Genomic DNA, 13802 nt, shown 5'->3' on the forward strand with positions numbered 1-13802 from the left:
AACACAGGTGAGAAATAAGATGGAGGTGTTCAAATCTGCACTCAGCAACCATCTGTCCTGTTCTGAACTTCAGAACCCGGCCTCTGGTGGGTTCATCGGTTGCGTCAAGGACCTGATGCTTAACGAAGCCCCTGCAGGAAACCCCGCCCACAGCCAGGGGGCGGTGCCCTGCTTTCAGAACCCCCTACAGCCCGGGGTGTACTTCGCTGGCCAGAGAGGACACATCGCATTGGGTAGTCATCATCGCTCTTCCTCTGTGTTTTTTTTCATGGGTCCCTGTCCTGATTGAAGGTTCTCTCCTTGCAGACGAGGCTCTAGCTCTCGGCCGGGACTTGGAAATCCAGATGGAGGTTCGGCCCATTTCTGATTCTGGGCTGCTGTTGCATGCTGGGACGTCATCTGAGCAACACCTGAGTTTGATCCTGAGCCAGGGAGAGGTGAAGTCACGCCCACAACCACACCTTCAATCAGTGCATGAAAAAAGACAAGCTAAAACTGTGTGTGTGTGTGTGTGTGTGTGTGTGTGTGTGTGTGTGTGTGTGTGTGTGTGTGTGTGTGTAGGTGACAGTGTCAATAAACAGCGGCAAAGGTGAATTCTCTACCTCATTCACCCCTGAAGAACCTTTATGTAACGGACACTGGCACACCATCGCAGGTGAGTGAGCAGCTCTTTGGACACCATCTCTGTTGTTGCCCCGCCCTAACTCTGATGTAATGATGTCACTTCCCGTGTGTCTCCAGTGGTGAAGAAGAACAACGTCCTGCAGCTCCACGTGGACGCGGCCAGCGAGCACAGCGTCGGCCCCAAACAAAGCCGCTCCCAAGGGGGCAAACACATCGTTTACCTGGGAGGGGTACCTGGTAAGTACACGCCCCTCTCCCTCGGCTTCATGGGAAAATTGTTTACGTCTCATGTTGGTCAAATGCATCTATGGTCCTCTGGTCCACCAGATGGCGCCACCGTTCCCGGTCTACCTGCAGACCTGCCTGCGTTCCACGGCTGCATCCGCCAGCTGACTGTCAACCACCGACCGGCCACGCTGTCCAAGCCCCTGGCGGTCCACGGAGCCGTGGGAACACAGGGCTGCCCCCACATGTAGACCCAACGCACCCTCACATTCCCTACAAATTACTGGTGGTGGGCGTCATGTTATTGTGGCTAATTTAAATACATGTAATATTTATTTTCTATTTTCAGAAAAATGTATATTTGATATTTTCCATTTGGTTTGATTTTAAGCTACAACAGTGACCGGACACGGAGATGCACTGACTAGAACTGTTCTATTTGAAAAAACACTTTAAAATTGAGTTGAAAAATTCCTTTTTATCCTTTTACCAAGACCTAATTTGCTAAAAAATTTATTGTCCGTCTAAATCGGAACATTAAAAACTTGCTGTGTCGGGACTCAGATTGCTGTGATGTCACATGACCCAAACATGAGTAAGGCTTGTATGTAATATAACCACTTTAAAAAATATCTCACAAAGAATAAGCTGCCCCCTCACTCCCCCTCCAATGTGTTGTAAATGTATTTTTAAATAAAGTTTTTCATACATTTTTTTCTCATGTGATTCTTTATTACCAAAATCTGACAGGTAAATATAGAGAAATTTAAGGCTTAATCCAAACGACCCCTGCTGACCTGCACCTCCTCAGCAGGAGGAGCAGTAAAGAAAACAAGGGAACGTGAAGGCGTTGCTGCTACTCAGCTGAGACTTGGCGTTCTAGTCCAGACTCATGTCCTCCTCGTCATCTTTCTTCTCCTTGGGTTCTCCTTTACTGCCCTGCATCGCTCTGGCAAATGCCTCCACATCTGACAAAACCAAGAAGGTGGTGGAGGAGAGGAGATGGATTACAGGAAGGAAAATCGATCATGATGTGTTAAAATAAAAGAACTAACAAGATTCTATCCTCTTAACTTTCAAGGCATTGGAAAAGATGATCACGTGATCAGAGGGGTCTGAAGGGAAATGGACCTCAGCTGAGGACCTTCCTGTCTTCTATTGAAAGAACATTATTGGTTTGTGTCTCACCTCCTTTGTTGGCGGCGTCCACGGCTTCTGCTGGCAGACCGAACTGACTCAAGAGGGGGCCGAGCTGCCCGGAGGCCAAGGCACTGCTGAACATACTCATGGCCTGAAGAAGAGACTCGGAGTCAGCGCCGCTGTCGTGTATCAGCCGTTCCTGTGACTCGGAAATGTTCCGAGACGCTAAAGCTGCTTTGTGTTGTTCTGGTTCTCCTACCTGCTGGAACTGAGGTGAGTTGATTGTGTTCTGGATCTCATCAGCGCTCTGAGGTAAACTTTCTCCACTGGGGAGGAAAGGCAGGAGCCTCTGCTGAACCTCGGCGTTCGTTAGGATGGGGGCCATCATCTCTGGGGTGCAGACGCTGGCCAGGTCCACTAGAGAACAGATGAGTCCTGTTAGTTTCTCTCCTGGATTTACACTCTTTCTTTATCACTCTTGTGTTTTCTTCCCTGACGATATTTTTTCTCATTTATCAGAAGTCTGCCACTAACCTGCTGATCCTTGAGCCGCCGCTGACGCTGGGACATTCATAGTAGCCAGGATGCTCTGGAGGTCACTGAGCTGGATGGGCTGATGGGAGGTAGGGCTTCCAATGGAGGCTGGGACCACCGGGGTCTGAGACAAGGCTGCACGTCAGAAGGAGGCGTTAATGAAAGAGTTTGCATTTATTAAACGAAAAGCTCAAAGTGACTGCAGGGAATCCATAAATCGTTCTACAGGTGAGAAAAACTTTCTATTGATGTGATTGTGACACATGATGATTTAGTGTACCTGGTGTGGAGGGAGCCACAGTCGTGGGGGGGACGGCTGTTGCAGCAGGAGTCACGGGGGTGGCGGGCGCCTGAGCAGTGCTCTGCCTGGGGGCTCCACCTGAAGGAGTCGCTGCAGCTGATTGGCTACGAGAGCTGAGAATCACAGGAAACCATTTATATCACATTTTAATCATAAGTCTACATCTGTAAAAACAGCGGTCATGTGACCGGCATGTGCGTGTTCTGACTCACCTGGATGAGGAGCTGCTGGTTGCTCCTCCTCCGCTTCCCAGCAAGTTGGCGAGTCCTGGTCCGGCTAGAGCTCCCAGACCTCCTTGGACAAACACAAGCCAATCAAAAGGGATCCCCACTGACTTCAGATTATTACATGAAAAATTTCCCATCTCGCCACTGATCCAGGGGGTAGGGGGGGTCTGCTGGTTCTGGATAAAGACGTCATATAAACTGCTCACCCAATCCACCCAGTCCTGTTGGTCCAATCAGCTGCATCAGCTGGTTGTGGCTCATATTTCCCAGTAGGTTCTGCAGGCCTCCCTCTGCTCCGAGGGCCGACAATTCGTGGCCACTGCCGCCACCGCTGCCCGGCGCTCCAGGGATGGGGGGGTTGTTCAAGTACTCGTTAACCTTGCGACAGTACTCGTCATCCTTGTCAGTCTTTGGTTCCTGATGGAAATAGTTTAAGCAATGACATTCAGAGACTGGTGTGTGAGGTAGCTTCAACTTGAAGATAATAATGGCGATCTGTTTCTCACCTGCATCCAGAAGAACAGCCTCTTAGATCCGGCCTTGAACTTCAGCACATAGACACGTCCTGTAGTGCACTGATTCACCCTCTTGAACTCACAATCGTCAGGGAAGATAATCAGGTCCTGGAGCAGCAAAGGTAACAAAATATTCATAAGAGAAAGAGAGAGGAAAAAAAACCCCAGGCAGATCTTCCCAACAAACTTCCAAGCAATAAAACTACAGCAGCAACGTCACCACAGGTCTGCAAAAAAACACAATCACCTTTCTTGCTGTGAGGAAGGTCAGCTAAATGAGAACTTGATGCATCAGGGTACATTTGCAGTGGGGGTTTATGTAGGATGTTGAAAGACTCAAATTCACACAAGTTTAAAGTGAGACCAACACTCAGGATGACCATTTTTAATAAAGTCCTTCCAGCATGAACACGTTTGTGCTGGCACACTTGTATTTTTAAAGCTCTAAAAACTGATCAAAAGTCAGCAAAATTAAAATCTGTTCATGTTTAAAACGAAATTAAAATTCAGAAAATATTGCTGAGTTTAGAGAGGCATGAGAAGAAATAAAGAGAAATGAGGTAGAACAACGAACCCCAGTTTCACCCATCTATAGGTGATGATAATTGTCTGTACTTAAAACAATAGAAATACTTTTCTTGCTGAAACTATGTACAATGGGCTGCTCTCGTATTGAAACTAAGTGTCTGTATTTGGGTCTGAACAAAAGGATTATAAATTGTAAAACAAAATTAAGTACACTCACATCATCTACATTATCTGTTGTCCTGTCCTTCCAGCAGAAGTGAATTAGGGAGTCATCAGACTGCTGGATGTACACCGAACCCTTGCGTTTGTCCGGTGTCACTATGTTCCCCGACAAGGTCATTTTTCCAGCACGAAACTCCACCAGGTACTTGCTGGAACTTCCTCGAGAGCCACTCACCAGGCTTGGAAAGAGAGCACCTGACGACATCTTCGGATCTCTGAGTAAACCCACCTGAATACTGAAGGAACATCAGAAATGTGTCAGGTTCAGGAGATCACACATGCTTAAGATTAATGAGCAATAAACTTACACAGAGATAACTGTAAATTGGAATACCGTACTTAAAATTTCTAGATCTAGATGCCACAACGACCTCCTTTAAGGAGTACAGTATATGTATTCACTTGAGTCTATTTGACGAATTGCGACTTGATAACTAAAAAACTACAAACTTTTATCAAGAGTTGTCTTTTAGTAATGACACATGTATTAATCTGCGGACAGATTTTGAACTATACACTTTCATAATTACTGTATGTAGTCCTGTTTTACTTTTACTGGCTATACTGTATTAAATTTCACTAATTTGTAAGTCTTTGCAAATATTACGTTCTGTTACTCTAAATGTTAAACATATTAGGTCTGTTAGAAATTAGTTAGCGATGACGGCGAGAACTGCGAAATAGACGAAGTCAAAACTTCAGAAAACTTCGTCTGCTAGCAAGATACCGTAACTAACTCATTTATGCGCTTGAACAAATACTGTATTTTGACGCTCTTATTTGATCGAATTTAGCTCAAAACTTAAGCGTAATGTCTGCTCCACCCGAGGCTACAAAAGTTTAGGCCTTCATTTGTGTCAAAAAGACTTTTCAGAACGAAGCTAACAAAATAGCAGCTAGCCAACTAGCCGTCACCAGCCGTACAGAGTTCACTGTGTGCAACGTTTACCGTCCATGCTAACGTTAGCCGATGACTTAGCTAAACCGAGAGGGCCAACATTTTCTATTTTATCTAGTTTATCCGTTAGCTAAAGTAATAAAAAAAATGTTTACAGCGACTAACTTCCAGCGACACTTGAAAAACTTTATATAAAACTAACGTTTAAGCAGCAACAACAAGCAGTAAAATACCTGAAGTTGTGTTAGCACACTGCGGCAACAAGAGGTTTTTCTCTTCTTTGTAACCGAACTGATTTCCTCGTTGACTTCCTGTCGGATTGTGAGCGCGCACCACCAGCGGGAGCGAGCTGGGTGCGAGCTGCAGTGTTTCCGCGCGAGCGCGAGTCGGCACGGATTGACAGCTCGCGCCCTGCTAGCCGCTGTACGGTGGCTGTTTGAATGGTTCAGCGGCGGAAAGCAAGTCTCCACCGGGATGCGAGTGAAATAGAAACCGAGTCACGCTTCACGTAAAGAAAAACCGACGCGAAAGTGTCCGGTATTGGAAGAAAGGTAAGAAATTCAGAGTTAGCGAGCGGGCTAACATTAGTCAGCTTTGCTGCCCTTGGATTAGTTAGCGAGCTAGGTGCTAGCTGTCTGATTGAAACCGTAAAACCGTACAGTGAAGGCTAAGCTAAGCTAAGTGGCTAACCAACATGGATGCGGTGTGTGTTGCTTTGATGCACTGCCTGGAGATTATCCGCTTTAACCACACTTTGCCTGGAGCCGACCGGTATTTTCTAGTTCAGGTGAGCCGGGCAGCTCGGGAGACCCGCGGTGCTCGTCCCGGGGCGTCCCGTCTGTTTATTGTGGGCACAACATGACTGATTTGGTCAGTCCTGTCCCCGAGTAAAACAGCGATGAGACATAACGGCATAAATCCGGATTTGTGGTCTGAAGCTAAGCTAAGTGGGGGGCGAACGTGTCGCCTGGCCGTGGAGGTGTTGCCTCGACAGGTGCAGAAGATTTACAGCATGTCAACAAATCAGACCGACTATTTCGGAATCTAGAGCGAAGTCTAGATTTTTTTCCACTCTTGTTTTCCACATTGATTGACTGACTGGTTATGGCAGAGCATCTTTATGGTGTAAGATGTTCCAAACAGCTGAGGAAAGCTTTATTTATTTATTCTCTACCTCTGATCAGCAGGCTGGTGTATAATTTACTGCAACTTAAAAGTCTTTTCTATCAAGCGTTTGCAGTCCAATAATAACATATATATGTGTTTGTTATAGATCTGTTTATGTATCCAACATTAATAATCAGTTTTGGTCAAGTGTTATTTTCATTCAACTCACTTTTGTTTTAATTTTCCTCTTTGAGGTGATTTTTTTTCCTGGTACATAAAAGGCTAATAACAGGATAACTGATGCTATGATGATCTTTATCATCTGATTCTGTTGTGGAAGAAGACAAAAATTATAAATGCAGATATTTAAATGATCTGCTCCACTCCATCAGTGGAGGAAGACAGAATATTAACACACAGCTTTAATTAAGTGATGCGTAATTCCTAACTAGTTATTGTCTGTACACAGTGTATTATTTCATTCACTGAGACCTGAGATGATGGATAAATTTAATGACCTTTCAGTCAAGGTATCAGATTGAAACATCACGGCTGACTCAGCTCCATTTTAAAGTAAATGAGTAGGTAGCCCAGATCCTTTTTTGTTGTTGTGAGTCAGCTGATCTGACATCATTCATCTTGGGTCCAAGCGGTCAGTGACTCATAAAAAAGGTAGTCAAATCAAATCATGTTACATCAAGATAACCGACCAGTAGTAGGTCAGAGGGAGAGATTATCATCACAGCTGTAGCACAAACAAAGACTCCAAAAGTCACATTTTTCACAATTGATGTCTTGTGTTTGAATAATTACACTTGTTATTAATATTCTATATTTCAGACTAGTTTTACTCTAAACTTCAGTGGTTCTATGGTGCAATAGAACAGCTTCCTGTCAGACGGTCTCTGCTGAGACCCTCGAAAAGCTAAAATTATGCCCCAGCTGGGACTCATGAGTCGCTCCCTGTTATTTGGTATTGATATTTCTTTCCTCTTCATCTTTGTGAACAAAGAGTCATCAATAATTACAGGAACTGAAGCGAACATCCCGTCCCATCTGTTAAGTCACACCACAGCCGTGTGTTGTCCTTTGTTATCTAAGTTTTTCTCTTCAACGACTTCATTTATTGTGCATGTTCAGGATAGAAATACAAGAAAATATAATATTTTTAATAAATCATTTTGGCTTTTAAACGAATGTTAAATATTAGACAAACCATGAAATTGTATGAAATCAAAACAGTTCAAAATTTTAGCTTACAGGCAATGGTCGCAAATTACTGACATTATTTTTATTGATTGCATTATCAAGAATCCCTTTGTGAAAGATGACATAAAATACAAAGCTAAAAATATCTCAGTCCAGCCAAACAAATTACACAAATAGAACACAACACCAGCTTTAAATGGGTCCACAGAAAAACTCTGCCGTGATCGTCTCCCATCGGAAATCAGATCCCTGGGAATGAGAAGCATGAGTTAGACTTGGTTTATGAAGCATCTAAAAACATCTCACGGCACGTCTGATTGGATTTGTCTGACTAGACATCAGGAGTTGTGAAGCAAGTTGCTCATTCAGCTTCTCTGAGAGGAACCGCTGCTTGTTTAGACAAAAGGCAACCTGTTTTATAACATCTCATAAGTCAAACATGTGGACTAAAATCAGTTTGAGTGTGACAGAAGGTGGGTTCTTGTGAACATCATCCTGTTTTTTCCCAGGAAGTCAGTCATTTTTTGAACGTTTATCAGCCGCTACAATCGACTGGAGTGAAATTAACCACAGACCAGTCATGAGTTTGTCTCAGAATTAACGCCCCTCCTGTCGTTTTACCACCTCCCGTTTTAAAGAGACGTCATGTTTGCTGGTCCTTTCAGGTCACAAGTCTTTTATGAGCGAGACTTCTAGTAAGAAGGATAGTCATGTGATCACAGGTCACATGTGACTGTCAGATACCTGGAGGTTTCTTTCCTCCTAAAATCTTCTCTTCTTCACGCAGGTTTCATCCCTTCTTTTTTGTCTCAGTGCAGCTGGGCTTCACAATACGTGTGGAGTGATCAGGCAGTTTGTCGAAATCAATATTCACGCTGCTGGACTTTTATTGCAGGCTGTAGGGTTGTCATGGCAACATATTTTAATCATATACAGCTCTCAGCCTTAAGTTTCATACAGAATTTTGTCTTCCTTAAATGAGTTCCTCCTCTGTGGCGTGTGTCCACACTGGCCCGACACTGGGTGTGTGTGTTCACAGAGCATGCTACCGTTCCGTAAACTAAGGCATGGCCTATGACCCAACAGCGGTATGTTTAACGAATTCCTGTTGCTGCTACAGTCAAGTAGTTAAACAGGTACTTAAATCCCCCAAAGCAAGACCTGAACATATCACCCCAATATGCCACCTGTTCAACCACCTTGAGGTTCTCCATTCAGACTGTGTCTGTAGCTGAAGGGTTGAAGCGAATCAAGACAATGCTAAAGGTTCAGTCAAAGTCATCGAAGGAACGATCCAACAAGAATACAGGAAGTGGAACTGATTCTAGCTCAGGAAGCTCAGATGTTTACAAGGGAGAGGAGGAAGCGAACTGTTAGCAACATTCATAAAGCTGCCGTTTGGAACAGTGGGGAAGAGGTAAAAAATGGAGGCAGAGAGAAAGAGGTTAAAGGTTAGCGATAACAAGGAGGTGATGGCAGGAGAACGAGGGAGGCTGGTCGAAGATGTGACGATGGATGGATGAGAAGAGGGACTGACGCACGGATAGAGAGAAAACAAGATGAGATTGATTTATCTGTTTGGTGGCAACCTGGATCACATGTGGTCATTGTAATGATGTCATAGGGGGCGGAGCTTCTGGATCTGAACTACTTTCACTCCACCGCTAGCTTAAGATTTTTAGTTTTGATGGAGTTTTGTTGTGTTTCTTTGTTGTGTTGTGTTGTTTTGCGTTGTAAGGGACTGTGGTGTCTCTGCGCTCCTGTTCATGGCTTCTCTGTGTGCTGTTTGGGTCCAGTGTCAAACCGGTTAGGAGTGTTTTACTCTGGCCTGGCTGTGCCACAGGCTTTTCACATTATGGCACTGTTTAACCTGTGATGCTTGTAGTATTATGGTCTGTACATACACAATACTGCTGGAACACACACACACATACACACATACTGTTTGCTGTTGTAATCTAGCAGGAAGTCGTCTCAGCGATGTTGGGTGTGTTGTGCAGACGGCCTTAGCATTTTGTAGAACCTGGTTACACAACCGATAAAATGAAGGACTGATACACAACCATCGAACCAGACAGAAGGTTCGATGACGTGAACTACTCAACAGCAGCTACACCTGAAGGTGTCAAGTGGAGCTGGGGGGGGGGGGCGTAGGGTCAGATGCTTCACATTCAGGAGCTCCAGAACGTCTCAGTGTTTCTACTATGGAGTGAGCTTGACTGTACTATGCTGTAGGTAGGGCTGTCATAGTGGGTTACCTGTAGTAAAACATCTCAAGTGAACGACTGTTCGTCTCAGAAATCCTTCAATGGATTTGGTTCAGTGGGAAGAAGTGAGGCTCAGGTGTGGAAATACACACGCGCACACACACACACACACACACACACACACACACACACACACACACACACACACACACACACACCATCTGCTCGCCCCCTCTTTATTCTGTGAATGGCCTGTTTGACTCGCAGCTTATTCAACAAGACCAAATCTCATTTGCAACCCCACTACACACACACACACACACTCACACAGTGCTGATTATCCCTTAGGTGCGGATGAATCGGCCTCATTGGTTAATCACAGTCAGGTGGACAGAGAAATTACGATGGAGCGTGTCAAGATTTTCTCGGTGGGATTTAGGGAGGCGTTAAATCAATGTGTTGTCAGGTGTGTTGTCATGTAATTGCCATGGCAATAGAAACCATCTGGTGACCTATAGCACATTTAAGTTCATGTCTGACACAAAGGAGTTCTCAGCAGTTACAATTTTTTTAGTCAGCGTCTGGTTGTTGTGGTTTTTTTTACATGCAGAGCGACAGTTGATTTGGGTCCATCCTTTGACGGAGCTGCTTCCTGTTAGCATTAGCACGATGGTGGAGAAATAAAGTCCAAGCATTGATAGCGATAACTTCTGCAACTTCTTCACCCTCCATCCTGACAGCGGGACCTGACCCGAGGTTACCCCAGTCAAACTCATTTATTCCTTTCTCTTTCTCCATACCATTAAATCCCACAACACCATAGTAACAAAGGCGCCATTCAGCCGCCGTCTGGATGAGACATGCAGCGTGCAGAAGGTTAGGACGGGATCATTTAGTTTATTTAACATTTTCATCCTCTTTTACCTGACAGGTGAGAGGCTGAGCGAGTGAGAGTGATCGAGGGAGAGAGAGAGAGAGAGAGAGAGAGAGAGGGAGGGGCCATGGAGCAGCAGAGACAGAGAACCCTCTCCACGTCTGGAGAATCGCTGTACGTCGTTCTGGGAGTCGACAAGAACGCTACGACAGAGGACATCAAGAAATGTTACAGGTGTGTGCCAATACAAGTAATGACATGAGAAGTGTACAGTTTGTTGTTTTTTAATTCGAGCCCTGGCCTGTGATTGGACGATTTCAGCTGGGGGTGCAGCCAATTACATGTGCTTCATTTGTTTGTTGAGGATTAATGTCCTCAAACATTGCCCTTTGGTTGATCATGTGATTGTGTTACGTTGATGTTTTAGTTGTGATCCACTAGAGGGAGCCAGAGGCTTTGGAGCAACTTTATTAATCGAATCAAATTAATATGACGTCACTTCCTTCTTTTGAAAAAGTAAACATGGATCCAGACATAAATGCTTGCGCTCATCACCGTCTTTTCTCAGGAAACTGGCGCTGAAGTTTCATCCAGACAAAAACCCAGACAACCCAGAGGCTGCAGAAAAGTTCAAAGAAATCAACAACGCTCACTCCATCCTGAGCGACGCCACGAAGAAGAACATCTACGACAAATACGGCTCGCTGGGGCTCTACGTCGCAGAGCAGTTCGGAGAGGAGAACGTCAACACCTACTTTGTTCTGTCCAGCTGGTGGGCGAAGGTATGGCGGGAACACGGGGGCTTTGATCGGCTGTGTAATTTATTACAAAATAAAAATAATAAACTTTTCAGTCTTCCTGTGAGTCGGTGCTGAGTCATTAAACATTCGGACCTTCTGGTCCGCTGATAATCTCTCCGCTCCTCTTTGTCAGGCGCTGTTCGTCTTCTGCTGCCTAGCAACAGGCTGTTATTTCTGCTGCTGCTTGTGTTGCTGTTGTAACTGCTGCTGCGGTAAATGTAAACCTCGGCCCCCCATGGACCAGGAGCCCGAGTTCTACGTGTCCCCCGAGGACCTGGAGGCCCAGATGACCGCCGACGAGAGAGGTGAGGGCAGAGACCGGATCAAAGGTGATGTCTGTCTATGTTAGTGTGTGTGTATTGGATTGTTTTGGCCCTGATGTGTGTGTTAATGTGTGTTTTTGCGTTTCCTCCCCCCAGATGGCAGTGAGCCCATCGTGATGCAGCCGTCCTCCGCCACAGAAACCACCCAGCTCACCTCCGATGCCCACCAAAGCTACAGAACCGAAACATACTAGACATACACACACACACAGTCCGTCCATTTATTTCTGTCTTCTACAGCAGTGATTAACACACACACGGTACCAGATACACACCAGGAGACGCTACAAAGGCTATCTGTAATTTTTTTATGTTTAAATTCACTAAGTGAGAAGAGAAGAAACAAAATTTTAAATTCCTTTAACAGCGGGGAGACAGAATGACGTCAACATGTTCATGTTTCCAAGAACATGTTGACGTAGAAAGAGGACCGTCAGTGAAGAAAATGACATCACAGGACATGTGTGCAGGGTCTCATTTAACCCAAAGCTGTTTAAATCAATCCACAGAACCGAGGAAGCCTCTTGGATGAGAGGTGAAACATCTTCAAAAAATATATATATACTGTATATCACAGTAGTGTATGTGTTTCCATTGAAATGGAAGACACATTATGATGGTTTCAGTTATCCAAATCTTGGATTCAAAGTGGTGGGGGTTAGGGTTTGGGGAGAGTGGCGGGTCTTTGACAGATATGACAATCGTTTCAAGACATTGATAGCAGGACAGTTTGGTTTCATTTGCCAAACTGTCCTGCTAAGATAGGAGAGTTTGGCAAATTACAGTTTACCCTATATAGGGCAATATAGGGTTCAAAAGGAACCCTATATTACCCCTCCACCCGGATTGATCGATAAAGTTTAATCTAATCTTTTTAATTGCAAACTTCATTATCGTTAACAGAGCCCTGGTTCTCTTCCTCCTCTTTATTCCCACTACATCCTTGTTTTTAATCTACTTCCTCTTCCTCAAACTACAGTGTTATTCAGGCATCATCATCAGATGATGATGATGATGATGAAGCATTAGTGATCCCCATCTGGTTGAGCCTCTGTTCTTAGTTTTCAGTTGGTTTGTGATGAACGTGTCATATATGTTTAGATTTTATGCCACTGTTGTTTTCTTTTGTTTGTCTCCGTAGAGCTGGTTGTGTTTTATTTGTGTTGTTATTGACGAGAGGACATCGATGATCCAGTTTTATCTGTTCATGTTTATAGAGTAAACAATGCACATTTCAACAGAAGAGTAGTTTCACATTCTAGTGTTGGTACACTAACAGACTTTAGGTCTCTTGTTTTATCATTTTTCTCTCTGCTTTGGTAGAAAATACAGGAACATTGTTGTTGTTTGTTTGTGTGAATTTAATTTTTGTAAAAAAAAAAAAACTAAAAAAAAAAAAATTGAATGGAACACGATAATTTATTCACTGTTTTCTTTGATTTTTCATTTTGCTCGTTGAGTATTCCTACATATCACTAGAAATAAAATAAATACATAATAAATCAACAAATTTATTTAGCAGCTTCACTGTCAGTCAAATTTAAAGGTGTAGAACCTGTATGGATTTATCATAAATCAATGACATAAATAACAGCAGTCCAACCATGGGTGGACATAGCGGCATGATGAAATCACTGAAGCATTTTATTTATTTTTCCTATGTTTTTAATAATTGATTTTAATGAAATAGCCGTTTGTTGAGATGTTCGAGTTTTTAGATGTGGAAGACCTGCTGTATATTCATTCACACGGTGGCACAAAACGTAGAGATGTAGAGGTTTTCTGTTTTAAACATGGTCTGAACACGTTTGCTTCTTTCAGGCAGACGTAGGAAAATGAAGTATCTAATGTACTGTTGTAAAATAAATGTTCCTCTTCAGAGCCTCTCGTCTCATTGTGGATTTATTAGACTGAAAACTGGAATGACTGGCAACAAAAAAAATCAAAGAAACAGAATAACGTCCTGTCTCAGCTCAACTCAAATTTTTATTTAAGTAAGAAAAATAGGACCGAGACAGCTGCCTTGTGGGACGCCACGATGCATTCTATGAAATGAAATCCATTCAAA

The 13802-nt window shown here is 43.9% G+C and overlaps 3 protein-coding genes across 6 annotated transcripts in view; 2 read left to right on the forward strand and 1 right to left on the reverse strand.

Moving 5' to 3' along the window:
• Window positions 1–1560, forward strand: part of lama5 (laminin, alpha 5) — a 50352-nt gene extending 48792 nt beyond the window's left edge. For both annotated transcript variants that reach the window (XM_068305063.1, XM_068305072.1), the window contains exons 76-80: window positions 74–233; window positions 307–437; window positions 562–655; window positions 742–861; window positions 952–1560. In XM_068305063.1, the coding sequence (XP_068161164.1) occupies window positions 74–233; window positions 307–437; window positions 562–655; window positions 742–861; window positions 952–1100 (654 nt within the window). In that variant the 3' untranslated portion in view covers window positions 1101–1560. The remainder of the gene's footprint in view (window positions 1–73; window positions 234–306; window positions 438–561; window positions 656–741; window positions 862–951) is intronic.
• A 5-nt stretch (window positions 1561–1565) lies between these two features.
• LOC137588180 (proteasomal ubiquitin receptor ADRM1-like) lies at window positions 1566–5579 on the reverse strand. 2 transcript variants are annotated; one of them, XM_068305087.1, is made up of 10 exons: window positions 5448–5579; window positions 4312–4552; window positions 3558–3674; window positions 3258–3468; window positions 3037–3118; window positions 2804–2937; window positions 2524–2658; window positions 2249–2406; window positions 2038–2140; window positions 1566–1817 (listed from the first exon to the last, which is right to left on the reverse strand). In XM_068305087.1, the coding sequence occupies exons 2-10, from the start codon at window positions 4519–4521 to the stop codon at window positions 1729–1731; spliced, it is 1239 nt and encodes a 412-aa protein (XP_068161188.1). In that variant the 5' UTR covers window positions 4522–4552; window positions 5448–5579; the 3' UTR covers window positions 1566–1728. The 2 variants fall into 2 exon arrangements, with proteins under 2 accessions (XP_068161188.1, XP_068161195.1); XM_068305094.1 differs by having other exon boundaries at window positions 3037–3115; window positions 5448–5578.
• Window positions 5580–5596: 17 nt separating this feature from the next.
• Window positions 5597–13607, forward strand: dnajc5ab (DnaJ (Hsp40) homolog, subfamily C, member 5ab). 2 transcript variants are annotated; one of them, XM_068305108.1, is made up of 5 exons: window positions 5597–5765; window positions 10669–10845; window positions 11180–11393; window positions 11545–11740; window positions 11831–13607. In XM_068305108.1, exons 2-5 carry the CDS (start codon window positions 10739–10741, stop codon window positions 11926–11928), a joined length of 615 nt encoding a protein of 204 aa, XP_068161209.1. In that variant the 5' UTR covers window positions 5597–5765; window positions 10669–10738; the 3' UTR covers window positions 11929–13607. The 2 variants fall into 2 exon arrangements, with proteins under 2 accessions (XP_068161209.1, XP_068161221.1); XM_068305120.1 differs by having other exon boundaries at window positions 5605–5765; window positions 11545–11716.
• Window positions 13608–13802: the final 195 nt, after the last annotated feature.

Source organism: Antennarius striatus, chromosome 2 (assembly GCF_040054535.1).
Source record: "Antennarius striatus isolate MH-2024 chromosome 2, ASM4005453v1, whole genome shotgun sequence".
Lineage (NCBI taxonomy): Eukaryota > Metazoa > Chordata > Actinopteri > Lophiiformes > Antennariidae > Antennarius > Antennarius striatus.